We start from the raw sequence: 26,974 nt of genomic DNA on the forward strand, positions 1-26,974 counted from the left end.
TGCCGTTTCCTCCCACATTGCAGGTCACTGGTCAGTTAGGACGCAGTCATTTGGGGCTGGATTCCTTTTAACCTGTAAAGAACCAATTAATGTCAATCTATAAAAGTACAATTTTAAAACATCATGAAAACCATTTATAACGTTAATTCTATGTATTGCAACGTGTTGAATTGATACACTGTAATGAGTCGCTTTAGACTCATAGAGTAAGGCCTCCTTGTGAAGGACTCTGTCGCCATCTAGTGGTTCTCTACATTTTCATCTTTTTTATTCTGTGTATGAAACTGTTCAATATCTGGTTTGTGGCGTTGGGGTCAATGTAATCTGGATATTCGCAGAAGCAATAAAATAGTAGATTACTTCCTTGAAATAAAAGTCCCTCTTCTTATGGCACTGAAAACGCTCGTTATTTAGAGATGTGCGCGATAAAAATGATTTATGTTGCCGTTCAAACGCTCTCGATTACCGAGATCCAATGAATTCATTTCCTGAAAAAATCCATTTTGATGCATGAAATTGTATTATCCATGGGTTAGCTATATCGCAGTCATATTGCCGTTTGTTTGCCTTTCTGTTACAAAGTTTCTTTTAGACTGTAACTGAAACCAATTTCAGATAAATACAGTGTTTCTAAAGCGATGACACGGAGCTGGATTATTTTTCCATTACAGTGGTCTAATGTAGTGGATGTGCACTGCATGATGGGTACTTGTGCGTAATACAGGTTTGACACAATTCGCTCTCTGACTCTACTTATAACCACAGAATAATATTTAATAAAACATTTGCAATTACGTTAAATCTAAACCGGTTTGAGTTCTTTTTCCTTAATTAAAAATAAATAAAAATATCACATTCTTTTAATAAACATTTTGGCATTGATTTTGCCTTATAGTAACATAAAAAATAAAACATTATTAGCAAATAAATATCAGCACTGGGCGGGTAACTACAACTTTAATAACCTAAGTACATTTTAGATGGCAAATTTAGGCTAATTTTTATTGCACATTTTGCGTTTGTTTCTGTTTTAACGTAAATCTTTCTCTGCCATGGTCTTGGTCAATAAAATGTCAAAATTAGACAAAATATTTTAATTTACAGTCTCTGAGAAATTCTTTCCATAGTGGTAAAAAGTTCAGAAAACACCAATGACTCTGCGAGAAGGCAGGGCATAAAAAACGCATTAAGTTTGGTGTCTTAAATAGTTTGACAGGAGTATAACCCAAGCCTTTGCAGGACAGACAATAATCGTCCTCTTTCACCAGGCATAAGAGAGGCCGGAGAGGCTAAAGGGAATGAGGGAACTGTTGTTAGCTGTGCTATATCAAGGAAGAAGGACTCCCTGTTATCTGTGAATGGCTTTGCCTCTTTCCCGAATAGATATAGCACGAATTTTTAATTCGTTTTTCTTTCAGAGACAACAATGCTGTGTTTGAAAGCCGGACACAATTTGGGTTTTGTGAAGGATCCCTTTCTCTTCTCGTGGGCCCAGCTGGCCATATGGAAGAGAACGTGTACAACAAGGACCACAATGGCACCAACAGACAGGCTCACAAAAAAAGAAACAAGGATGTATCTCCCTGTTTCGGGATGCACTGCCCGACATAAAAGGACTGAATAGTACCAAGAAACTCCGACACTTATACGCGCGCAGAGCACACACACACACACACAACTGCACGCACACACACACACACACACACACTCCAACAAAGAATACACTCCCCCTGTTAAAATGCACGCCTCTAACATCCACAACAACCGACCCATGCCTTTGTGCTCTTTTTCTGTCGTGTACAGTATATTGTGTAACGATAGACTGCTTTGTCACTTTGGGTCACTTTGTCGACTATTAGATCAGCACGTCTAGCTTTAGCAATAACTGATCTTTTTGCCAGGATTTGGGATAGACTACACGTAGTATTTTTAAATAAATAAATATTTGTAAAATATCGAAAATAAAAATGTAAATAAACATTTTAATATGAATGTTACTTTAATAAAATTTAAGCAAATAAACGCATGGCTATTTGCTTGAATTGGTTTATGCTTAAATTATTTCTTTACCATATTTTTTCAATTTAGGCAAAACTAAACTGCTCACGCAGTTTGATACGATTGCGTGCATGACATTTTTTATGAGACAACATATTAAATATTATTTAATTATTAGTGAAGTTTGTCAGTTCAAAAAAGTCACGACGCGTTTTAAGTTTAATTTAGATAAAACGCACACTAAATCAACAAATATGGCTATTTAGTACGCAATAAAACAAGGTGCGCAGGGAATCCTTTCGTTAGGGGAAAACGCTCTGGTCCCATGACACGGACTTCTGTAAATAATTAGCACTGTGTGTCAATCTGCAGGTTTGTTTAATGATAGTGAGGTCGCTTTAACATCTGTTGTTATTTGCGGGGAAAACAAGTAAGATTTTCAATTGTGTACTAGCTACTTTAGACGCTGAACTAGACAATAATCCGTGCGTAGAATGACTCTCAGGGACTCTTTCTTTCTTTCTGGAAAATATTAAATAGCGCTCTCCACACCTACTTTATCACACACCTACTCTAAAATAAGTTTTGAAATATTATTTCTTTGTGTAAAACACTCAGATGTATTTAGCTTATGCATGAATATGGATTTAATACTGGTCAAAGTGCACAGTAAGCATGCAATACTACTTAATACTTAAATAGCTAACAACACAAGTCACACCATAGAACTCATCTATAGCGATATCATTGCTTCAGTATAATGCTTTTGAAAGTGAAAGCAATGTAACAGAAGAAAGTAACTCAACCATGATTTATTTTTTCTTGCCAATGTGCCATTTCAGCGCTCGAGTTGTTGAGTACCGCACAGAACAGAAGAGAGCTAGCGGATGAAAGGCTGCTTCACGGCTGAAGCCCTCTTATATTAAGTAAGTGGATTTTTACCCCATTTCACAAGTGACTTTAGCCGTCTTATTGATGAAGTGACCATACATGTAAATTCAGAAAATGGAGGCAATTAATGTCCTTTCTGAAAGCAAAGCGGAACAAATTTATACAAACCCATGCGACTTTGTTTAAAGGTTATCTTTCTATAAAGGACTCATAAAAACATTCCATAAAAGGCGACTACGGTTTTTATTTTTCGTTTTTAAAGTCCCTCTACGAAAATTACGACGAAGCTAAAATAATATGTAATGTATCCAGTCCGTCCTTCCGTCAAAAACCAAACGCAATCCAAAGCGACATTTCTGAAACACATGATTTTTATTAAAAGTCTTATAAAAAAAATGGGGTAACCTATTTTTCATCAACGCTCTTTGCAACTGCTGTCAACATTTTATAGAGATATTTATTGATAATTGTTGTTCCTTTTTTCCCACCTTCCTGTTAATATATCTATGTCTTCATAACTAGGTGAGCGCTCAATATATCTGCATTGCATACACTTACCACAAATATTTACAAAGAAAAGAAACAAAATAAAATAAGCTAAAAGTTGCCAATCTTTTATTCATGGCCATAAATATATTCGGTCCATCGTAAAAGCTAGAAATAAAATTTCTATAATTATAAAGTGGTCTTGTACGTGCTTATAACACGAGAAACAAAAAGGAAAACATTTCTACAACACACAATGATATTTTACAAAATTTCACAAGAGCTTCAACATTCTCGGATCTGGGAGAAAGGGCTGAACCCGGTTTTCTGAACGAAAACAAATGTAAACACGGCGCACACATCAGCCCCGAAAAAAATGAAACGGCGAGAAGCTGCGGAAACCAGTCTTTTCTTTATTTTCGTTGGAAAATAAAAAAAACTCACTAGCGAGTTCTTTGAACGCAGCCCTAGCAAAAAGAAAAGTCACTACGGCTTCACCAGGTCCACTGTTGCGTTTGCACCAAGTGCGCCGTGGGGAAGTGCGGCGTGGCGGCGGCGCTGTAATGCGCATTATACTGCATGTGCTGCAGAGACTGAGCGCTGTAGGCAGAGAACGGGATGCCCGCCTGAAACGTGGCCGCCAGGTCCTGAGTTTTTAGCGCGTGGCACGGTTTGCCGTCCCTGACTAACACGGGTACGGCCACGCGCCGCGGGGAAGGAAGGTGGCTCACTTCCATACCTTTCTCCGCGCGGGCTCGCTTCATCTTGTAACGATGGTTTTGAAACCAGATCTTCACTTGAGTAGGCGTGAGTCGGATCAGGCTGGCCAGGTGTTCCCGCTCCGGGGCTGAGAGGTAGCGCTGCTGTCTGAAACGCCGTTCTAGCTCGTAGGTCTGCGCTTTGGAGAACAGCACCCGCCGCTTGCGCTTCTTACCGGAGTCGCTGCCACTACTCGAAGTTTCCTTGTCGTTGTCGGGTGATTCGTCTGCCGACGGCTCGGGAGATTTGACGGACGAGTCCTGAGAGGTTGCAGATAGACCGTGCACTGCGTGGGGAAAAATAAGCGTCAATATTAAATTTAAATGTTTGTAAATATGGTACTTAATCACTTAATGTCCGGTTGCTCACCATTTCAGAAAACAATTAAATAAGCCTATATGAGGTGACCTTCAGAAAAATAGATTGCCTATCAATAATTTGCTCTTAGCAGAGATTTCACACTTTATGTGCCAAAAAATTATCACATTCGATTTGTTTTTTTTTTTAGAAGGATTTGACCTGTTATATATAAAACCTGTTCATTAACAAAATTGCAGAGAAATGCAAAGAAATTGTATTAAACTAGCATTTTGTTCACTACTGCGACCTTATAGAAATACACAAATTAGAGCAAGTTTAGAGCACATTTAACTGTAACGTGATCCCCTCCGACAAGTGCAACAGTAAAGATGGGCAGGCAAAATAACACCAGGACTGCAGGAATTTTACGAAAACATGATAGTATGTGCCATACAGCTGTCTATGGTCGAACATTATAACAATTAAAGTTGGTACAAAAAAAAGAAGGTGTACTTACGTGAGTATTGAATGGTGTCGGTAGTTGCAAGCCACCTGGTGTATGGATTGTCAGTGTTATCGTAAAATGGGTTTTTTAAAGGCAGGTTTTGGACATTCTCTATCGGGCTTTGCACCAGCACTCCAGGTGTTTTAGTCGGCTCTGAGCCCTCGGTATCCTCCTCTGTGCCAGTGATAGATCCTTCTTCGTCATTTGTGTCAGGGAGGTCCAAAATGTCCTTCACCGAAAAACCCGTCTTTGTGTTGGTCAACGACATGTTCTGGGACGGCGGATGCGGTTAATGCCGGAAAGTTGCTGCACCACTTTGGCAATCCGCTGTTTAAAGGAGAAAGAATCAGAAACGTACAAGCGAGGTTTGGTGAACGCAGAGAATCAATGCAGAGAATCAGCACGAAGCACAGTGAAGACAACTCATGGGGCTCGGTCGATAAGCATTGCCTGAAAAAAGCGGAGGAATCAGTTCAGTAAGTCCAGGAAGAGCGCCACTGAGAGTGAAGAACTATCGCTGCTTCGTGGGCATCGCGCTATGGCTGGGTGTTAGGAGAAAATAAGCCATTACCGGACTGATCAGTCCATATAAGGTTGGTCTCAACACATGAACCTGCAGTGAAAAAGCATTAAAAACGCAAAAGGTTGGCCACGTGTGGGCGGGTCTTGGGAGTCAAGTGGATGAAGACAGTGTTTGCCGATGTGAAATTGTGGGTTTTGGGGAGATCCGAGCCTATACCATTGGTGCTTCACAACATGATGAGTGGTATAACGTGTCAATTAATTACAAAGATGGGGAGGGCCTTTTTACACCCTATTTACATACAAAGGACCTCCAAGTAGCTTTATACACGGCGCAGAGCAACTTGAAAGAGAGCTTTAGCAAAGCGTCCGTTAAAAAAAAAAAGTTTGATAAAAATTCTTACATATATATTCATATATTGTCAATCAGAACTAAACAAAACTTTTATTTATTTATTTATTTATTTTTTACACATTTTGTACCGCATGTGTATTAGCATTTGTTTAATATTTGGAGTATTTGAGATCGCTTCAGTTGGCCAAAAGGATAATTTATGTAAACCGTCTAGGTCAATATTTTAGTTCAGGATTAGGATGAAGAGCTTTCACTAGACATGATTAAGTCATCAAACACCACTGCAATCGAATCACTTTTTATTGTTGCACACAATTATTATTATTATTATTATTATTATTATTATTATTATTGCTGTTGGCACTGATTTATTACCTTGTCAGAGATGCTTATCTCAATAAAATGATCAGATATTACTCTTTTAAATTTAAAGTATTCCTACATTATTCAAAGGCATACCCAAGGTTAAAATATTCTGTTATTTATTTATTTTTTTTCTATTGAATTCTGTTTAACGCAAACACAGAACAGGCAAAATATCCCACTTTCTGTTTCACCCCTTTATTAGGCTTCACTCTTTCTGGTTCTTTTGGTTGCCCTAGCTTACAGAAAAGCAAAGCATTATTGTTGATCAGTGTCTTTTCCTCTCGGTCTTTACCCCTCCCGTCTCTCTTTTCTTTTTTTTTTTTTTGCTTGTGTGCCTCCTATCTCGTATGTGATGTGGGTGACAATGTTGCACGTTTTGAGCCAGTTCTCTGCTCATCCTGGGTGGTCGAACCCGGGCAAACACAAATACAAACCGATTGCTAAGCTGCAGACAATAGAGGAAATGTAGACAAATGTCCGGCTCCTGTTGGAAGCCTTTGTCCGGCCGCAGTTTTTGCATTTATTTAAGGGCCAAAATAATAGATGATTGACGCCCGTGTACAATACATTCTAACTGTTTGGAATAAATCTGAGGTTGTTCCTAGTTGTCATGGCATTCAACTGCATTCAGAGAACTATCTCTTCATTCATTTCTGAGCCCCTTCGCGATATTAAAGAAAGTCCTTAATTTTTCCTTTTCTTTCCTCTCTCTCTCTCTCTCTCTTCCTCAACACAAACACAAGTATATAAACATAAAATTGATACACATGTTGCAACATACTACTAATAATAATAAAAACCAAACAATAATAATGGTAATCATTATTATTATTATTATTATTATTATTAATAATAATAATAATAATAATAATAATAATAATATTACTATGCAACAACGACATTTTATTGATACCTTTATTGATTAGACTTATTGATAATTAGTCAGTGTAGAATATTTATTTAAACCGCATATGCTCCAATATACCTACTTTTTCTAACCTATTCTATTTGTCCTATAATCAGTTACCTGAAATGTAAATGCTTCACCAGAGTTTTGCTTGGAATTAATCACGCAGCGACATATGCAGGACAATAGCAGCATTGAACTGACCGGGCCTGGAGCAAAGTCGAACACTAAGCGCTTTCGCAAGGTCACTCTCAGCGCTGTCGCCGGTATAAAGCCACACATGCATACACACGCACCATATAAGTATGAAAATAAGCTCATTTTTTAAAAAAGAACATAATTTACAGTAAACTTCACCAAAACAAACACCCACAAAATGATGCTATTTCTAGTTCGGTAAACATAAATCCTTTATTATTTAGTGACATTTGGCTAGTATGAATACCATGCAAAAGATAAAATGCATTTATGACTCTAACAGCAGATTATTTCAGTAGCCTGAAATCAGTCTTGCGTCACCTTCACTGCGCGCTCTATGACGGAAGCAGCGCTCGTGCGCGGGGTGCGGCCATTCACTTATTTGAACAACTCGAGCGAGGAGGAGTTCGGCAAGTAGAAGTAAATGTGCACAGGCTAAGTGGCCATACTTCACTTCAAGAGCCATGCCTCGTGTTTACCTGTTTACATTTACAGGTATAGCTCTGGGAACACACTCCTGCAAAGCATGGCGCAATTTAGCTGACTTGCTCGACTCCTGTAAATCCTGATGACTGCTTTCAACAATGTTTACATCGCTAAAGCTTTCTATCTACTGCTGTCCTGTAGCCAAACACAAGATAACACACACACACACACACACACACACACACACACACACAATGTAGTAATTTATACATGTGGTAATATGTATGAACTCCTACTAGTATTTATTATTATTATTATTATTATTATTATTATTATTATTATTATTTATTGTAGTAGTAGTAGTAGTAGTAAAAGTAATAGTAGTGTTTTTCTTGTTACTACTACTTATTAGTATTATAAACAACGCTGTTATTAACAAATGTTAACAAACATTTTAACATTAATACATTTCCTTGAGTGCATGCGCGCCTGCGTGCTTGTGTTTGTGTGTGTGTGTGAAAGAGAAAGAGAGAGAGAGAAAGAGAAAGAGAGAGAGAGAGAGAAAGAGAGATCCGAACGGCATCACTTTCTTGTACCCAAAATGCAAACAAATCTTATTAGTCATTTGGCGTCAAATTGGAAACTATTTCAACCGCTAATTTTAAGTACAAATCTAAAAATTGCAGCGGTTCAAAATGAGCGAACGTTTGCTTAATATTAAATACATTTTAAGTACAAACTTAACCATCCAAAAATGTTTTTTACCAGTGCAGCTCTGAGGTATGCAATGTCGTATGGTCTTTATAGTATTAATAATTTAGACAGTCTAGATCACATAGATTTCCAAACTGCAATGGCCATTCTGTGGATGCAGTGAACAAACAATATGCCAGCTAAAGTTCATTTTGTCGAAAATTCCTTTGGGCCTGTTAATGGAGAGGAATCAGCATCTTTGTCAATAAAGTGCGGCACAATACTAACAAATAGCATAAAGGGGGAGGTAATTAATTTCATGCAAAAACAAAAATGCCACAAGAATTAGTAGATAATTCACATGGACTCTGCCCAATTAAAAAAAAAAAACATTGCGAGGCGGGAAAACACACACACACACACACACACACACACACACACACACACACACATATATATATATATATATATATATATATATATATATATATATATATATATGATTAAAAAGTAAATCTCAGGCTGCATGCAGTCAGGACGCCCGAGGGAAGTGTGAAGTCTATAATGAGGTTGATCATTTTTCTTGCTTTAATCGCTGAATTTCAGTGTGTTCCCATGCCTCAGGCGAGTATTTAGGCTTTGATAATATAACCTCGTTTCCCTTTAGGTGCTCATGACAAATGTCTAAACTGACAAGGGCGATTGCGTGTGCCTTCCCTCTGATTAAAAGGCCATGGAGTGCCGAATGCTGCTCTAAGCCCGGTGGAGTGTGGATTTAAGTAATCGCCCCAAGAAAATGCCCCGTAGCGTAGAGCATTTTACTGCAGTTTGATTCCGAAAATCCACGCACCTTTTGGCTACAGACGTTGAGTTTTTATTTGTCTGAAACGGTCTACTGATTAAACGTGTCACAAAGAGATTAGCTCAGTGCCCGTGGCCCGGGGAGATGCCTATTATTTGTTAAACTACTAGTTTATTTGTAACGGTGAATTTTCTAGCGATAAATTTGCCCCTTTGCCATCTTTATCGGCGCACCCGAAACCAATTGGTTTAAGGATTATCATTTTAATCACCCATGTTTTCAATATCCTAATGCCTAAAGGGAATGCCTTCGAGTCTGTTTGAAATTAATTACAGAATTTCTTTAAACCAACGGCGCTTTGCGGAGGTGAGGATTTTTAGCATACTATGATTCATCCTTAGTTTCTTAGCTAGAATCCAGCCATGTAGAAAAAAACACATACCCTTCTACTCACACCATGACACGGTAAGCATCTGGCAGTTCTTAGTCAAGAAGAGAGAGAGACTGTTTTTACTGTGGACAGGTTCCCTCATTGCTGATACTCCAGCGAACTCTACTGACAGAACTGAGCATTGTCCTGAGTAAAATGCTCCTTGTTTTACTACTATTACTACGACTACTACTACTACAATTTTGTGAACCTTCAGGGTTCTGCAGCATTTAATTTTTATTTACACAGTCAGAGTAATTAACTGGCCTGTTTTAAGGATTTACTGGATAATTCATAAAAATGAGTTTACACTCATTTACACTTTGTGTGATAGAAAAGGGAAACATTTTGGTGCAGGGTTCGACACAGAACCTTTAAGCAGGGATCTTCAAGTGTCCAACATAGTTTGCTGAATCTTCTTCTTAAACACAGCTGATTTAACCAATCAGTTAATTATCAAGTTCAGTGAGTGTGTTCGGTGTTGGTGAATTACAATGATGCTGCACACAGGCCCTCCAGGACAGGAGTTAAAGATCATTGCTTTTCTTACTGAGGAACAGGGTTCGACGAATCCATATCTTATGAAAGCGTGAAGTAGTCTATAATTATCAGAAATTTGTAAAATGAGACATAAACTTTAAAACATATTATCAGCAGGCACAGAGTGAGAAAGGATCAGAAGACGAGAGAGAGATCACCTCGTAGAGAGACTGAGGGATAAAGGTAAAACTGCTCACCTGGTAAGAGTCGTGTAGCCAGAGTTTACACACTGTGCCGTTAATGAAATATCTCCAAATGGAAGTCAGAAGTGCACACGGCTCAATGAGCCTGATGTGCTTTTTATACCCGGCCAGCAAGTGCTGCTCCACTCTTATTGTCCAAGTGCGTTTGCATAGCTGGCCAAGTGGCTCTGCTGTAGCTGCCTCGCTAACACTGTACCTTGTTTGTTTTCCCCCGCAATGACGTGAGGCAAAATATTGGCCATATGTTCATCGACAATAAATTGGTCATAAGAGCAAACACGGCCGCCTCCTGTCCGAGCTTTTAGCTGCGCGCACGGCACAAAATCGCCAAATCTGTCGTTTCTACACAAGTTTCTAGACTTCATTTATTCTGTGGTGGATTATTAAAATGATTTCACAGTATAAAGTTTAATACAGCTATAGCCTATTATCTTGCAGGAGATTTACATTTACAACAGCTTATTTGGCTGATATGGTGCTTAAAATCGTTTGGTTACCAAGGGCTTAAACAGTCAAAGGGACAGATGTGGCATGTTATTTTGGGTGAAAACACAGTTTACCTAAGATACCATGAGGCAAGTGTTGACATCCGAGGTCAAAGAAGCTGTACTCTCAACTGGAAGAGCTGTAAAGCGTGCCTCATGCTTTAATATTGATGTGCGTTTAAAGCACAGATAACAGGTGTCTATAAACGATTTTGTATATAGTAATATACGTTATACAACATTAATATTTTTCCATACAGTAACAAACACGGTCCAATATTAACTAGGAAAACAGCTTAACATTACTAATTTAACCTTCCGATGCAAAAAAAAACATGTCTTTTGATTTGTATAGCCCACGTGTTGTATTCATAATGGAGTAAAACAAGTAAATACCATTTTAGTGCATGAATATTAGTCATTTGTTTATTGTGATGAAAAAATGCCATTTGCTCACACCCATTCCGGCCTACTGCCATCCTACGGGGCATTTCAAGCAATTAAGGGAACATGAAAACATTTGACTTCTTTTGGGGTTTTTATGTTTGATTAGGATTTTAATTAAAGATCGACCCAGGATTTGACGTTTCGAAAATATACTATTGCTACACAAATAGTATTTTATATAAATCTGTAAAGTTCAATGAAAGTAAGCTAATATGGCGCTTGGATGCCTCATAACACAGATAAAAGGAAAAAGTCCTAAAATATTTGTGCTCACACTCAAAGACAGCGATAATTATTCATTATTATTTTAAATTTTATTTTCATTTTGCCTGTCATGTATGCGCGCGCGCATGTGTGTGTGTGTGTGTCTGAGAGAGAGAGAGAGAGAGAGAGATTGGAGATATGAAGAGCTAACCTCGCTTCTTCGCTAACTGAGAGGGGCAGATTGAATGGGCAATTTTGCAGCCTGGAATCCTCCTTTATAATGATGGTGTTGCCAAGTAATGCAGAAGCAAGAAGCAGTCAATGAAGAATACATTACTGATAGGTTTTTAGGTCCCCACTTTACTGATGAAAGACTTAATCCAGCGCTACCTCTCCTCTTAAGAGTACCGCTAAGACATACCAAATACAAATAAATAAAACGGCCTCATTACAGCATTCAAATTCCACATTAACCTAAAGTAGTGGGTAAGACCTGCAATGTATTCATGCAGGTCCTAACCAGTAGAAAAATCCTTTCCGCTCACCCTAACATGTGAATCCTCTTGTGCCGTGGGAGTTCCATTAAATCTACTCAGAGCGCCAACTAAAAGACCTTCAAATAAAACGATGGGGAAGATAGACCCTTGTGGTCAAGCTATTAGGACTCATCGTTGCCCAAAGCCTGATGACTGAGACACTTCAGATGAGCTGGACAAGCACACAGAGCACATAAAGACACCAATGGCATGCCATTCTTCAATCTATCAGTTCAGGTTTCGATATATCAGCCACTTAAAGGAAGACACTCATGAGGAAGGAATGCTTCTCCACAAATGTAACTGAGAGCTTTGTGCATTCTCATCCAAGGGTGCACTCTGAGAAAAAATGTTCAATTAACACCCAGGTGCCCTTGTGCATTTTAGTGTGAGAAAGATTCCTGATCTTGGGACTTGTTCGCACTTTACTTTTTGGTTAGCGTGATGACCACTCTTACTGACTTAAAAGACATCGTTTTACAATGCGGACTGGAAGCATCTCTCATTAAATAGTGCCTCAAGATGCCAGGTCACATGATTAAGGAATTTCCAGCACACTGGGCAATGAATTAAAAAGAAAAGCTTGATACTCTGTGAACTAGAAAAAAAAGCAGTAAATTTAAAATCAAGCTTGATGCTGAAAGAGCAGTAATGCTGTTAAGGCCAAACCCAGAGAATGTTCTACTACACCTTTCTGATGCCATTGGGCCAATCAGGTGATGGCTGCTATCATAAAGGGCTTGTCAAATATTTTAGTTATAAGCAAAAGAAAGCAACTAGCCAAGAATTTACCTTTAGTGCAGACCACTCAGAAGGTTATATTTTACAGCTATGGAAACTGTGTGGTAAATTTAATGGTGGCCTCTCAACCCCGTGGCAAAAAAGGAAAGTATTTTTAAAATATTGGGTTTCTACTGCTACCAACTGTGTACTATATGTAAAGAAATAACATATAACATAACATAACATAACATAACTAAATATATTTGTTTATAATTTTCTTCAACAGCCTGCTGATGAGGAAGACTGTGTTATATTTATTATCATAAACCTATATAAAATATAAATTTATGGTAATATGAAAATCTTTCTAAGATGTACTATAGACATAGGCCTACATAATCCCACAAATAAATTGAAATTATGGGGCTGCTAAAAATAGTATGATTTAGAAATAACTATTTTTTTTCAACTATTTACAGAAAAGAAAATTGAAATAGAGCCATATATATGTAAAAAGAAATATCATAATCATAGCTTATACTATTATAAATAATGAAATTATCAAACAGAGGTCTATATAAAGATAGATTAATTATCATTAAAGTCAGAACTTTTGACTAAGGCAACATTACAAAAATAATGCAATTATAAAATCTTTATTTTTAACTGATGTTGAAGAATTGTAGATTATAAACTGAATTTATATCATGAAAGTGGCAGAAAAACTTTTGAGAAATGAACAATGGTTCATTTAAAAACAATTGAGACAAACACTCGAAATTTTCTATGATTGCACATTTGTGCAGATTATTTGTGATTTAAACTGGGGGGAGGGGTACCAATATGAATGTGTGGAAGGCTTAGCCACTGATTAGGTGTCCTGCAATCACTCCGAAGAAGCTCAATTTTGATGCACAGTCGGGTGGAAATCAAAACTAAACAGCACTTAGCTCATGCACGCCACACAAACTACAGACAGAACAAGTGAAGTCAAGAAGGTTCACATCAACCAAATAGCCAATAAACAACTGAATGACAAATTTACGCATGTAAAGTTTTTATGACTATATTATTGCTCTGCATAATATCCAAATTCCACAACCAAAAGAGATAAATACTGATTATAGCAGGTTCTCCTTATATGGCTTTCTCTCTTTTTCATTTCTTCTGTGGTGGAAAGAATAGACTGAACATACCATTTTTTAATAGTGTATCCTTTTTTGCCAGGGTGCTGGACTCCAATCGGACTTAAAGAATGATGAAAGAAAAAAAAAAGATAATTTTTGAAAACTTACAAGTAAAATACTTTCTTGCATGTATTTAAATATTGAAGAATACTTTAACCAGTTCCATGCATGTTTTATATGCCATTCTTGTCTTTTTAAGGTTTACTGCACTTTAGCTAAATAAGTCTGTTACACTTGTCAAACAGACCTTCTGGTGTCTATGCCATGGTGCATCACGTTGCAACAACACATGAAAAATCAGAAAAGCCCTGGCCTTGGTAGCATTTAACATCTTCTCTCCTCCCCTTAAACAATGAAGACTGTAGTTTCCACAGATGTGTCTGCAAACTGTCCTTCCCACACCGTCTGCAAACCACCATGATGTGAGCAGCTACACTGGCAATATACCACTGTATCTGTAGACCAAAAAAAGCAGCCTGTGCAAAAATAGTAATTGAAGTTAGTTTCTATATGATGCAGCCTTTAACACAAAAGCAAAAGAATTTTATTTTAGATTAAAGAAAAATGCCATATCACTGTAGTAGTGGTACAAAAGATATTAAGTAGCCATCCTTCACACCATCAAAGCAAAACAAGGGCTTACTTCACATTTCAAAAAGAGCTTTCATTCCATTTTACTCCCTTCCATGTCTGATGTACTTGAATATATCAGTCTTGTTTCAAAGTCCTTTCTAATAAAGAATCAAATGCCTTGAGAGTATTTAGACTTAAAAGATGCTACAAGATAATTCAAACGTCTTTTAAAAACTTCATTTTTAGAGAGAGATAACTATCTAAGATGAGCAAAGTATCACACCAGTTTAAAGAGATCATAGAAGCTTTTACTGATTGAGATGCAGATAAATTTTTCCAGTAATGCTTGCCTTGTAATGAATATTAGCTCTGCATAATTTTGTGGAATGAGGAATGACTACACAACTTATTGATAATATAATAACTTTCCATTAGAGGTTCTCTACTCATGTTAACATTTTCAGAATTTCATTGTAAATTTCAGGAACATAGGAGAAAAATCTCTGCCACACATACATATGTCTTAAGTACTTGATATCAAGACTTAAAAAATTATGATTCATGAGCATATGGATGAAATATTCTTCCTGTGGATTTTGGTTGTGTATATGTTTCAGTCGGGTCTGTTTGTCACTCAGCCAATGTGTACTGGCTTTTAAATCGAGGTTGAGCTAGTGTTCAACTCCAGGTAGGCCAGCCATACAAAGAGACAAGACCACAGTTTTAAAATGGTTGTAACACTCACCTTGAACCAGACATCACCCCAGAAAGACACACATTACCCATCTGCTTTTTCTGAAGCCTCTTAATTAACACATCGAAAATAAAAGCAGAGAAGAACAGCAAGAAATTCAATGTGTCTTCTACAGATGGGCAGACAAATTTCAGGATAATTGTGCAGTAGATATACTCTTTATATTGGACCTATGATGGCAATTAGCACGTTTTGTGGAGAGGGGAAAACTTTCATCTAAAGCGGTCAAGATGACAATTTGTGATGATAGATTGAAGTCCATCTGTGAGAAGAATCAAATTTGCTGTCCATTCTTCAATACTGAAAGGGGTGCTTTTATAAGGTGATATCAATTGAAAAATAAAATGTAAAGGACCTATAAAGAACACATCTTCAAGCAACCTTAATTGGCCATCTCTTTTTTCAATACATATAAACACATTACCACAATGAAGACAAAATCCTATCCAAATATGCCATTTGGCATGTAGCAAAGCACACTTTAGATTTAATTAATAAAATGAAAACAAATGAAAACAAAAGCTTTAGCACATTTATATGCCAATCAGTTTAATGTCACTATTCAACAACATAATTTAATATTTACAAAATACACATATTATACACGCCAGGATCATAAGAGGTACATCACGTGGTTATAGCATAGAAATAGAAACATGACTCTTATGTGACTAAAAAGACTAAATAAAAAGACTGCACTTATGTGCAAAATCATGCAGTCACTTTATAATACAGAAAGAGAAACTGAGCACATGAGAGCATGTAAGAGTGCCAATCTGATCTGGGAAACCAGGAAGCCTTTTACATAGTGCATCTTTGTCCTAAATGGACAGCTGGCCTATGTTGTTTGATTCTGATTCATATTGACATATCACAAGAGAGGCATAAATGTATGCTTATTTATTTATTTATTTATTTATTTATTTAAAGCTGTTTTAAGTGATTATAGTCTGGTTAGAGAACACAATCGTAGATCATACATTTAATGGTCCTTCAGACGTGCCTGGGTAAAAACTAATTATTGTTTATATTTCTAACCACATCTTCTTAATGTGCTTTTCTGGACTAGCAAAGTAATTCCTACAGTACTTGACATCCTGAAGACAGCATGTCTTCCTGCCTGGCTCTTGCATTTGCTGCCATCTAGTGGTTGATGGTTCATTAAGTGCAGTGCACATTGCTCAGTCCAAGTACAGTAAAAGTACTGTATGCAGCACCACGTCTCACAGCTAATTATTTCCTTTATTTTTTACAAATAGACACATTTTCAATGGGTGCCATGTAATTGGCCATTATTGGAATAAATGGGGGTAATGGCATGGGTTTATGACCCCCTTGGTGCGATGGGCCTCTCCATATGGCCACACCTGCCGAGAAAAGGTAATGTTTGTCATAGACACCTTCCAGGGCATGGAGAGAAAAGCGATGCAAAATGGCTTTGAAGGTCAGGGCTGGTGGGCTACATTGGGTCAGTCAAATCCCAAATTCAGCCATTTGCTAAAGCTACACTCTTGTGGTTGCCAGGCTACCATCTAATAAAGGTGGCAAAGCATGGCATCAGCGAAAACAGAAGTAAGATGTTGACTTTGAGATAAGTACCTCTTGAAATGAAACAGCACCATCACATCACATTCTAAACAACATTTTCAGAGGTGAACCTTAAATTGCCCGCAAGCAGGAGGGGAGATAAAAAGTCTTTGTGTTGCACATCTCTCTTAGTCACCCACATTTGCATAGCATTTGGGTTAGTTAAGGGCAATTAATTACTAATGTTTTAATTACAGCACATGAATGGGATAATATAATTCTTGCAGGTTTTTAGGTTTATTTCTAGTGCATGAGTGTGTGCATATGCTTAATGTGCAGGCACTTGTAGGTATTCTTATTAAAGTAAACAAAAGATAATTATATGTTCTCTTACTAAACAGTGGTTTGGCAGGTACTTGGAAAGCTATTGTTAAAATGATAACAACAGAGGATATGGTCCTTCACACATAATGTAGCAGTTACTTTAAACACTACTGTATACACTGTGGCTGGTTCCCCCTCCCCATTTTCCCCACTTGGTTGCATAGTGTCAATAGTCAAGAAAACTGTTTTGCTGCATTTATAGTTGAAACACTTCATATTAAGGCACTTACACAACTGCCTTGTTTGAGAAACAGCTCACACTATATAGAGCATCTGATGCTGAGTCTTTGCTGCAGAACAAAACTGTGCACCCTGCACCGTCAATGCTGCTTCTAGTTTTGCAGTGATCTATCAAATATATTATTAAATGTTAACAGATTAAAAAACTTTTTTACTTGTAATGTGTTTCACAATTGACCAGCTTCAGAACAATGAGTGCAATAATCAAGACTGGATGTATTGTTAAGTAATGATGGTCCTGCCAATTAATTTGGAAAACACAAGTCACTTGAAAAGATACCTTTTGGGGTAAAGCATCTATAATTGAGTTCATGAGTATAAGCTTTCCTAATTGCGTTATTACTAGATTAATATTTTTAGATAATGACATTGGACAATGACACTTTACTTTTTTTACATTTTTTAAAAACTATTTTACAGCTCAATATAGTATATAGTATTTTATACAGTTAGAAGTGGGACTAGTTTCCAATAACTGTTGGCTAACTTCTGCTAATGCCAGTCAGCAAGTGGTCTATTTCTTATCATGTTGTTTATGGACTAATATCCATAAACAACAGCAGAAAAAAAAATTCATAAACTAAGGACAGACAGAAGAAGGATATGAATTGGGTAAAGCATTTTCCTTCCCCTTAATGATTTGACATTAATGAGGTTGTTTAATCTGGAATATTTGCCTTTGCTATTCAGTGTGCAGCTACAATCTGTCATTGGAGCACTACATAAACGCATGCTTGTTTATACTGTAATAATGTTGAATCTTGAACACTAACATAGACTAAATTATGTGTTCAATTATGTAATTCATAATGCAATAATGCAATTCATTAATAATGCAATTGCAACACTTTTTAAAGCAGCTGAATGTGACCAAAAGATAGAGGTAACTCAGTTTAATTTTACCAGTGACATGCAACAAGAAAGCCTATTCAGATACTTAACTGTTTAATTTTGTGCCTTTAACTGAACTCCTTGCAATTCACTCCTTTTAAAATAATAAACATTAGGATTTCTTACTGAAAAATGCTTATACCACATCACGTTTTCATAAAACAAGGAATAAAAAAAAGAAGGTGGTGATTAAGTTTTGTTAATGGTAGCAAACCCTGCTGTGTTTGTGCTAATGCAGACAATGAGGCATATCCCACAGTCTATTTTCCAGTTTTTGTGAGCTAGTGCCCACTCTATAATGAAACTTTTGTTCCCAGTGGACAGGAGTATAAACCAGTTCTAGTCCATCCACATCAAGGTTTGACATTTTATTCATTCTGAGATCCAGCCACACCATGGTCACTAAGTCACTGTCACTGTAAGTGGTATTTTCTTGGCCATGGCCACCCAAGTGAAAAAAATACACTTTAGTGTATTACAAATATATTGAAAGTTTCAAGAGTACATTGCAAATATACTAACAAAATGTTGTACCGTCAGTTAATATATAAAATGTACTAACATCATGCTTTTGCCAAATTTTGGAATTAAACTTTAAACATACTTCAAAATAATTGTATTATAGTACACTTTCCAAAAATATATTATAGGGAAATATACTTTAAGTAAAAGGTTGTTCAAAATAGTTTATGTTTCTACTCTCTTTCACTCTTCTGCGCGCTTACTATCATAAAGCTACACTTAAACAAACTGCAGCAGCGTTATGACACTGGAACTATTCCAGCCAACCAGAGACAAGAAACAGCGCAACACCAGCCAATCAGAAACTGGAGGCAGGCACATTCAGACTGTCTGTTTTCTGATTGCCTCCCCAGGCCTCCGCTTCTAGTTTGAATTCACGGCTGGAACCTGCATCATTGTATGCGTTAGTATTTTATTTTCATTAGCATTAAGGTAAATTTTATGGTTTTTGTTGGGTAATTTGTAATTAAGTACATACTTTAAGCTATATAATGTATTGTCTAATGTGTTGTTGCTAAACCTTATGTAATTTGCTTTTGGTATAATGCTCCATAGCTCTCGGCCTGTTTTCAGTCTCTGTGTAACAGATAGAATCAACACACCTACTAATATTTAAACTAATACTGTACCTGTATATTCTAATACTAATGTCTGTCTTTGTTCAGACAACAGTTTAAATTTTAGTTTGTGCATTTGTAAGACAACCTGACGTTTTGTTGAACACAAATAAACTATAGTAGTGCTTTTTTGTAACCTTGTGTAAATTAAATCTGTTGAACTCATGAATAAAATCTCCCTCATAATTACTGATGAAATGTGTTTTAAAAACACGTTATAGTGTAGAAAATGCATTAGCATTTGTAAATTATCCTAAACACCTTTGGTGTACTGGTAATACATTTGCAATACTGTAGTATAGAAGGTTGTGTGTACTGTATGATACAATAAAGAATATTTGTATTAACCATAAAGTGTATTTTTTTTAGTATTTGTTATTAGTCAGAAGTATAACAGTATGCTACTGCTGCAACAGAAATATATTCATAGTATATTAATCATTTATTTGTAACACAGTAAAAATAGCTGCAATGTACTTATAATACATTAAATATATTCTTAAATTTCATTAATTACTGTTAGGTATGTACGTTGTACCTTGTAGGTGTAGTACACGCACAGCCATATACTTTAAGTGTACTAAGTATACTTAAAGTTGTTCCACTTTAGCACACAAAAGTTAACTTAATACACTTAGAATTGTGCTTTCGTACAATTTAATTAAAACTTAAATACACTTAGTACAAAATTAGTTGTTCCAAAATATCAAACTTCAAGTATTCTAGTCATTAGTCTGGCTGCAAGTACATTTAAGTATGCTTTGGCATACTAGGATTTAATATACTTAGCATACTTTTTTTTTTACTTGGGCAATGACTGTATATTTTTTTTATAGTCACCATATCCAGAATATCCAAGATCCCTCAAACTTCACCCAGTTATATGAATATGTTTTATGCTTATGATTCAGGAAAGTGAACTATATTGTAGAAAAAAAGTAGCCAGATTGTTCTAACTTAGGGGACTTAATAGTAAAATTTCTCACCCAGACAACCACCTCACAATGTTTTTATAGTATAACCTTTAAGATCTTATAAGGTTTTATTTGATGTTGGGTAAAAATCTTAAAATCACTGAACGGTCAAACTGCACCATTTAAAATTACTGCAGCTGCATTTCAATTGTTCGCCTAGAACATTGTACACACTGAGGACCCTAGTGTTCTGTATGATTCTGTTTAGCACTGGCCATCAAAGAAAGCCTATTTTAAAAGGGTTCAGTTCTTTTTCAAGTTCTTTTCAAGACTTTCAACACTGATTGTGTTGTTGGTGTGGTAGCCATACATATTACATGAGGAAACTGCACTGAGCATTGGAAAATGAGAAATTCACACATTCACAAAAATTTACTAACATAGCCAACATGCAAGACATTTCACAGACATTTAGGTGGTTAAATATTGACTATTCAGTAATATGTTTGTTGAAAATAAAAACAGTACACCTTGTAAAATAGTGTCAAATTACTGTTTCAAAGAAAAAAGAAAAACCTGTTTAACTCCAAATTGGATCAGTGACACTGTTTTGCTATAGTGGAAGGCATAAAAAAGGCAAGGGTGACAAATCGTTCATAAATTGGTGAATTCTGAATTCTTAAAAAAAAGTAGCTGAGGTGGTAAACAGTCATATATGAATTAAGTGGGGCACAGAAAAGCCTTATTGATTACCATGGGGGTGCATAGGATTTGTCACATTTACCACTTTTGTTCTTTCATTCAGCGAATGCTTTATTCTGGTCTGGGTAACTATGGATTAAATAACCAATTTGTTCATAATTTGGTACCACTTGTGCCTCTATGCTGACTGACCAAGCAGCTGCAATTAAAGTGAAGAAAATACACAAAGTAATAGCTGTGTACATAAAAAGAGGCCGATGGACAATAAACAGGGCAAGGACTATTCAGGACCTTGATCCTCAAGCACTGACCAGAGGTCTTCATCAAGCACTGAGATGGATTGTTTATAGGGCGCTTTGGGTGGGATGAGTAAGGCTTGTGCCGGGTGAGGACTTTAAGTGTCCAAAGAAGAGGCCGCTGCGTGTTGCTAGGATGTAGCAGAGTGGCCATGAAGGGTTCAACTCTTGTTCTATGCAACAATTGAGGTGTCAGGCAATTATCATGTATGACAAGTATCTCAAGGATTGTTGGTGGGGGTGGCTAGAAGCTTACCCTTCATGCAGAATAGTGTACACACTCAGGAATTCTATTAATACACATTTGTTTTTAAGTCAAATTTGTATTTATAGATGCATTTTTACGATTGTCTGTGGCTATCTTCACCAACTTTTTAATCTGCTGAATCTATTCCCAAGACCGTGTGATCGATTTATCATGCACATTTAGGCTGTGGTCCAATTAAGACCATCCATGCTTATGAGTCAATCCTAACTAAGAAGAAACGGACCTTTAATACCTCTCATGCTTCTTATTGCTAATTGCCTTTTAACCACAGTGCCACCACCTGACATTCCCAGCAATGAGAAATGGAACATTGTCAACCTCTGGTTCTTTACCTTTAATCTGCTCTTATTCAGGGTTATGCAGGGTCTCCTTCATTTCAGGTAGGGACACTTGCCCTCCATGTCCCTGCTGTCTATGATGACCCAGCTGCTTGCTTCAGTTCACAATACCGCCATCCTCATCTGGCACCCAGGTATCAAAGAAAAAGTGGTCCTCATCTCTTGTTTCTTCATCAAAAGGTCCCACATTAGCATTTTCTCATTAGCCAACCACTTTTATCATTCAAATTTGTTGATTATCACTTGTCCTAGTGATGAACATAGGTTGCCCTTGACAACAAAAATGGCAGACATTGCTCTTTCTAGCACTGAAGCCACCTGATGTGATTCAGTGCCAACAGCTCCTTTGTTGCCCATGGCATAAAATAAAAAAGAAATAATAAAAGAAAAAATGTGAACATCATGTGAAAGAGGGTGTGTGGAATTTTGAGCACTTTAGGCTTGGTGTGCTTGATATAAAGATTAGCCTTAAACCTTTAAAACTAAAAAAAAAAAAAACTTCAAAAACAGAAGCCTTGAAAGTGTTTCATGCCATCGTATCTCTTGTGTGTGTGTGTGTGTGTGTGTGTGTGTGTGTGTGTGTGTGTTACTATTAAACAGACTCCAAAATAATTTTCTAGCTATGGCTTCTACACCTTTAGCTTTGATTACAGCATGCACAGCACACAAGCTGGTGGCAAGTTAATTTGTAAAGATGTTTCCTCATGCTGCCAGAATCACTCAGGAAAAACTCCACTGATGTGTATAACACTGCCTCCAGAGGATTGTACAGTGGCCACTATGCACTATGCATGATGGGTGCATTGCCTCGTGTGCTTCCCTTGTTACTCTGATAAACCCATCCCTCTGGAATAGGGTTAATCTGAATTCATCAGACCATATGACCCTTTTCCATTGCACCAAATTCCAATTTTAATGCTCCCTAGCAACCTAAAGCCTTTTTCTACTTAGCTTCATTAACATGTGGTTTTGTTATGGCCACACAGCTGTTTAGTTATCGCATTATGTGTGTATGGCCATAACATAGATGGTTTTTACTATTGATATTTTACCATGCAACTTCACCAAGTGTTTAAAAAACTCCACGGATCTCCATTCACATATTTTTTTTTGTCCATATTACTTCCACAAAGTTGATGGTTCAGCACTATTCTTCCAGGTTTGAAAATGTGGTAAAGGGTTCTTAACCCAGTTCTAGATATTTGAAATCTTCTCAGTTTTTTAAACAGTGTAATTTTTTTATTTTTTTATTTTTTTGCTGGATGAAGCCTCATATGTTGACCTTTATTCTGAGTTTTTTTGACTAGGCAGTAGCTCAATATTTTGTAGGTTCCCCTTGTGTCACCAACACCACTCTGAACCCTTCGAGGCAGGACTCCATATTACCTCTGATTGTATGCTTTGGTATCTTGTACCAGCACTGTAAGCAGCAAATTTTTTAGTGCTATAATTCGCCATGTGGGGCCTCCATAGATCTGACTTGTTTGTCCGGCGCCTTCCATGGATGCATGATTGTATTGAGATCTTGGGAATTTGGAGGTCAGATCAATAACCTTGAACTCCTTGCCTGCTAAGCCTCATACACGGAAAGTGTGATGCACTGGGTGTTCTGATTCTGATTTCGCATTAACTTTTTTCACCAATTTGTGCTGCATTGTCTGGACTGACAATGTCTTGGGTGGCTATGATCCTGTCTTGAGTTTACTGGTATAAAATTAATAAACAATTTGCATATATACATGGTATAAATTATATTTATAATAATAAGTAGTAAACTTCAGCAATGCTGAACCATGCATTGAGGCTGCAGTTTTGGCAAAGACCATACTGTGACAACCACTAAGGAAAACATCAACAATTGATTGATGGTGCAGTAGCAATTGCTTTCTCATTAAATCACATGAATGCATCTGTCTTCACACACGGCCATACATCAATTTTGGATGAACATGGGTTAGGGTCCAACAACTGTTGCTTTCACTCAGACAACTTGTACATTTTACTGCAACAAATATATATTTAATATTTTTCATTTGCACTGGTTTATTAACTGAGAATATTCACTTAAAAATGAACAGCACATTATTAAGTCTTCTAGTGGCTCTCAGTTTATTTTTTTCCTTATCAGAGGTTTGTATCAGCGTGCAATTCATCTCTAGCTATTCTTCACTCAGAATATGTTTTATATGAGACCCCATTTATCATCTCCTGTCAGCCCTTAAAGGAGGCATTATTGGCTCTAGAGTTATAAAGTGGAATCATTAAACAGTTTTTCATTTAATCTGATGCAATAACAGGCTCCCGTTTATTGGATTGTGAAAAAGAAAATAGTAAATACAATTGACTGTCAAGATAAGGCCAGATAGCAGACCTTGCCTTGCTTTCAGCCGTGCTCAACTGAAATGAAATTAGGAGGTGGATAGAGGCTCGACGTGATCAGATTGGCATGACTCTCAAAGTGAAGGGGACAAGGTAGAGCAGGCAAAGCGTTGATGAGTACAGAAAAACCTCTATGAACTGCATCACAAAGATGCAACCTCTATGCTTTTTTTCCAGTGACTTCAGTCAAATCAGATGCACATGCCTTTTCAAGGAAAGGAGAATGAATTAACACCCTGCTACAACACAAATTCCCAACGAATGTAAAGAACTGAAAAATGGCTGGATGGACTGTGCCCATGGCAATGACCCATACAAGAAAACACAGCAATCTTTCTATGGGAAAAAGTGTGTCTTTCACTGTATCAGCTTCATTCATGCAGCATTTTGTTCTTTAAAAACCTTCTCACTGAACTCAAACTTTAGCAACCTCAAATGACCAAAAGGCCACCACAAGTAAAAAGAATGATTTTTACTAAAGGGGCATAGTATATAACTGTAAAAAATAAAAGAAAAGGATTGCTAAATAGCTAAAGAGTTTAGGATTATTTCAGTAACTACACAAAATGTTAAATCCAAGACAAGACAATGCACTTTTGAGTTAGATTTTATGAACACACAACAGTCCTGCTGTCTTTGGAAAAGAATGGGAAAAGACTGCCACCCTCTGGTTAATCGGATCACATACTTGATCAATTTTCAAGGTCTTAAGATCAAGGTAGTATAAAAGAGGTATGCAAGAAGAACAGTTCTCTGCTTGGATTTGCTCTTCTATTAACCACATTTTATTGCTACACTATATCTATCATTCCAGCTTCTATAATAGCTATATTACTAACTGGTAAAGCTAATAAACACACAAAAGTATATTTTTAAATTTGTGATGTAAAAGACTTTTTCAAATAAAGGGCTAAGATAATAAAAATCATTGTAGATAAATAAAAGATCTAACACCATTTAAGGTCTTAAAGCTACTTGCATAGTCTTCAAAGGCAATGTGTTTGTAAATGTACATCTAATTCCTCTTCCCATTCATCAGTGTCAATGCAGCGTGTATGGCATTCAGATGTGTGTAGAGTGGGGTTTTTTCCAGCTTTTCTTTATTTACAAACATGGCCTTGTGATTACTTTGGAAGAAATGGATAGTACCTTCATTGCATGTGCACATGACAGTACACTAAGGAGCCAATTACACACAGAGAATACAGTATCAAGGTCAGCTATAGATCTGATCTTATAGCTCTTCTAAAAAAATGCATCAGATTGCATAAAAATTCTACTGGCTAGCCAACACTGCCAGCTTATGGTGATGGCATTTTTTTCTAATTCACAACAACTACAGACAAATTATATTTATTTTCCCCACTGTCATTTTAAGGCCTACATTTGCTTGCAAAATGGCATTGAACCACTTTTTCTGCATTATGATTCAGTCAAAATGTATATTTATTTTTATAAATAACACCATCAGCCTCTTCAGATAATAATACAAGTATGTAATCAGTTTATCCCACTATTCCACTGACTGTATGAGCAGTTCTCAGACAGTCAGTGGAAATAATGTTCTAAATAATCACATTTTGAGCTCCAGTTATTTTGCTGGCTAAAGATTCCCAGTGTCCAATCATGATTGCCTCTGTTTATATAATTCATTAGGATAAAATGATCACTCAAGATGGATTACCAGATGAGGATACATGATAGACTTGCTTAGGCCATTACTAGGAAGTGAAGGGTACAAGCAAGTGGGACAATGATTGTGTGAAATGTGACAGTTATATTTAGGATGTTATAAGCTACAGTATAATCGTAAACAGTAATCTGTTAAGTCATGAGTGCTGAAGACCCTTGGTAGCATTTTACACTTATTACCTGTTCTACCCATAAGCATTACTGTCAGTCATCTCTCTGAATCTGTTTCTGCTGCTTTTATTTATTTATTTATTTATTCATTCATTTTTATTCTTGCCTTCTCAGTCTCAAAGATAGTGAGAACTGCATGCACTCAGCCACATTTACAATGGCAACCTTATAATGTCTTACAAGCAACTTAATCAGTAATGGAGTTACTTGTCATCACTCCTAGTTCATCACTAAACCATTGTTAAAACAGGTTTAATATGTTCAAATACATAAAGGTTGCTCTGGGATGGTTAAGATGGTTACCAAAATATTTTGTAGTATGTGTCAAACATCTGCGGCACCTCCAAGGTCGATTTACGTCTGTGTGCATGGAGTTTGCATATTTTGCCTGTGCTTGATCGGTTTATTCTGGTTTCCTCCCACAGTGCAAAAACCTAAGGTTTGGGCTAATTGGCATTCTCAAATTGCCTGATGTGTGTGTGCCCTGCAATGGATTGGCACCCTGTCCGGGTGTACCATGCCTCTTGCCCTAAGTCTCTTGGTATAGGCTCCAAGCCTCCTGCGACTCAGAATACAGGATAAAGAGATATAGATGATGAGCGAGTGAGTGCTTATTAACAAATATCTTTGTTTGTGCAGTAATTGCACTATAATTTATTTAAGTTAAATGTTATTTTTTAACTGGTTAAATGTTAATGTTGTTACAATTAGGAAACTGATCAACCATGTTTGAATCATATATT

At 36.8% G+C, this 26,974-nt stretch overlaps 1 protein-coding gene across 1 annotated transcript; it reads right to left on the bottom strand.

The window, feature by feature from the left end:
• Positions 1-3,299: 3,299 nt before the first annotated feature.
• nkx2.2a (NK2 homeobox 2a) lies at positions 3,300-10,410 on the bottom strand. The gene is made up of 3 exons (XM_053509965.1): positions 10,376-10,410; positions 4,952-5,266; positions 3,300-4,420 (listed from the first exon to the last, which is right to left on the bottom strand). Exons 2-3 carry the CDS (start codon positions 5,205-5,207, stop codon positions 3,870-3,872), a joined length of 807 nt encoding a protein of 268 aa, XP_053365940.1. The 5' UTR covers positions 5,208-5,266; positions 10,376-10,410; the 3' UTR covers positions 3,300-3,869.
• Positions 10,411-26,974: the final 16,564 nt, after the last annotated feature.

This window comes from Clarias gariepinus, chromosome 13 (assembly GCF_024256425.1).
Source record: "Clarias gariepinus isolate MV-2021 ecotype Netherlands chromosome 13, CGAR_prim_01v2, whole genome shotgun sequence".
Taxonomy (NCBI): domain Eukaryota; kingdom Metazoa; phylum Chordata; class Actinopteri; order Siluriformes; family Clariidae; genus Clarias; species Clarias gariepinus.

Coding starts and splice junctions, on each gene's coding strand:
- nkx2.2a (XM_053509965.1), bottom strand. CDS start 5,207: ATGTCGTTGACCAACACAAAGACGGGTTTTTCGGTGAAGGACATTTTG. Junction 4,421..4,951: donor CGACACCATTCAATACTCAC/GTAAGTACACCT, acceptor TTCCCCACGCAG/TGCACGGTCTATCTGCAACC.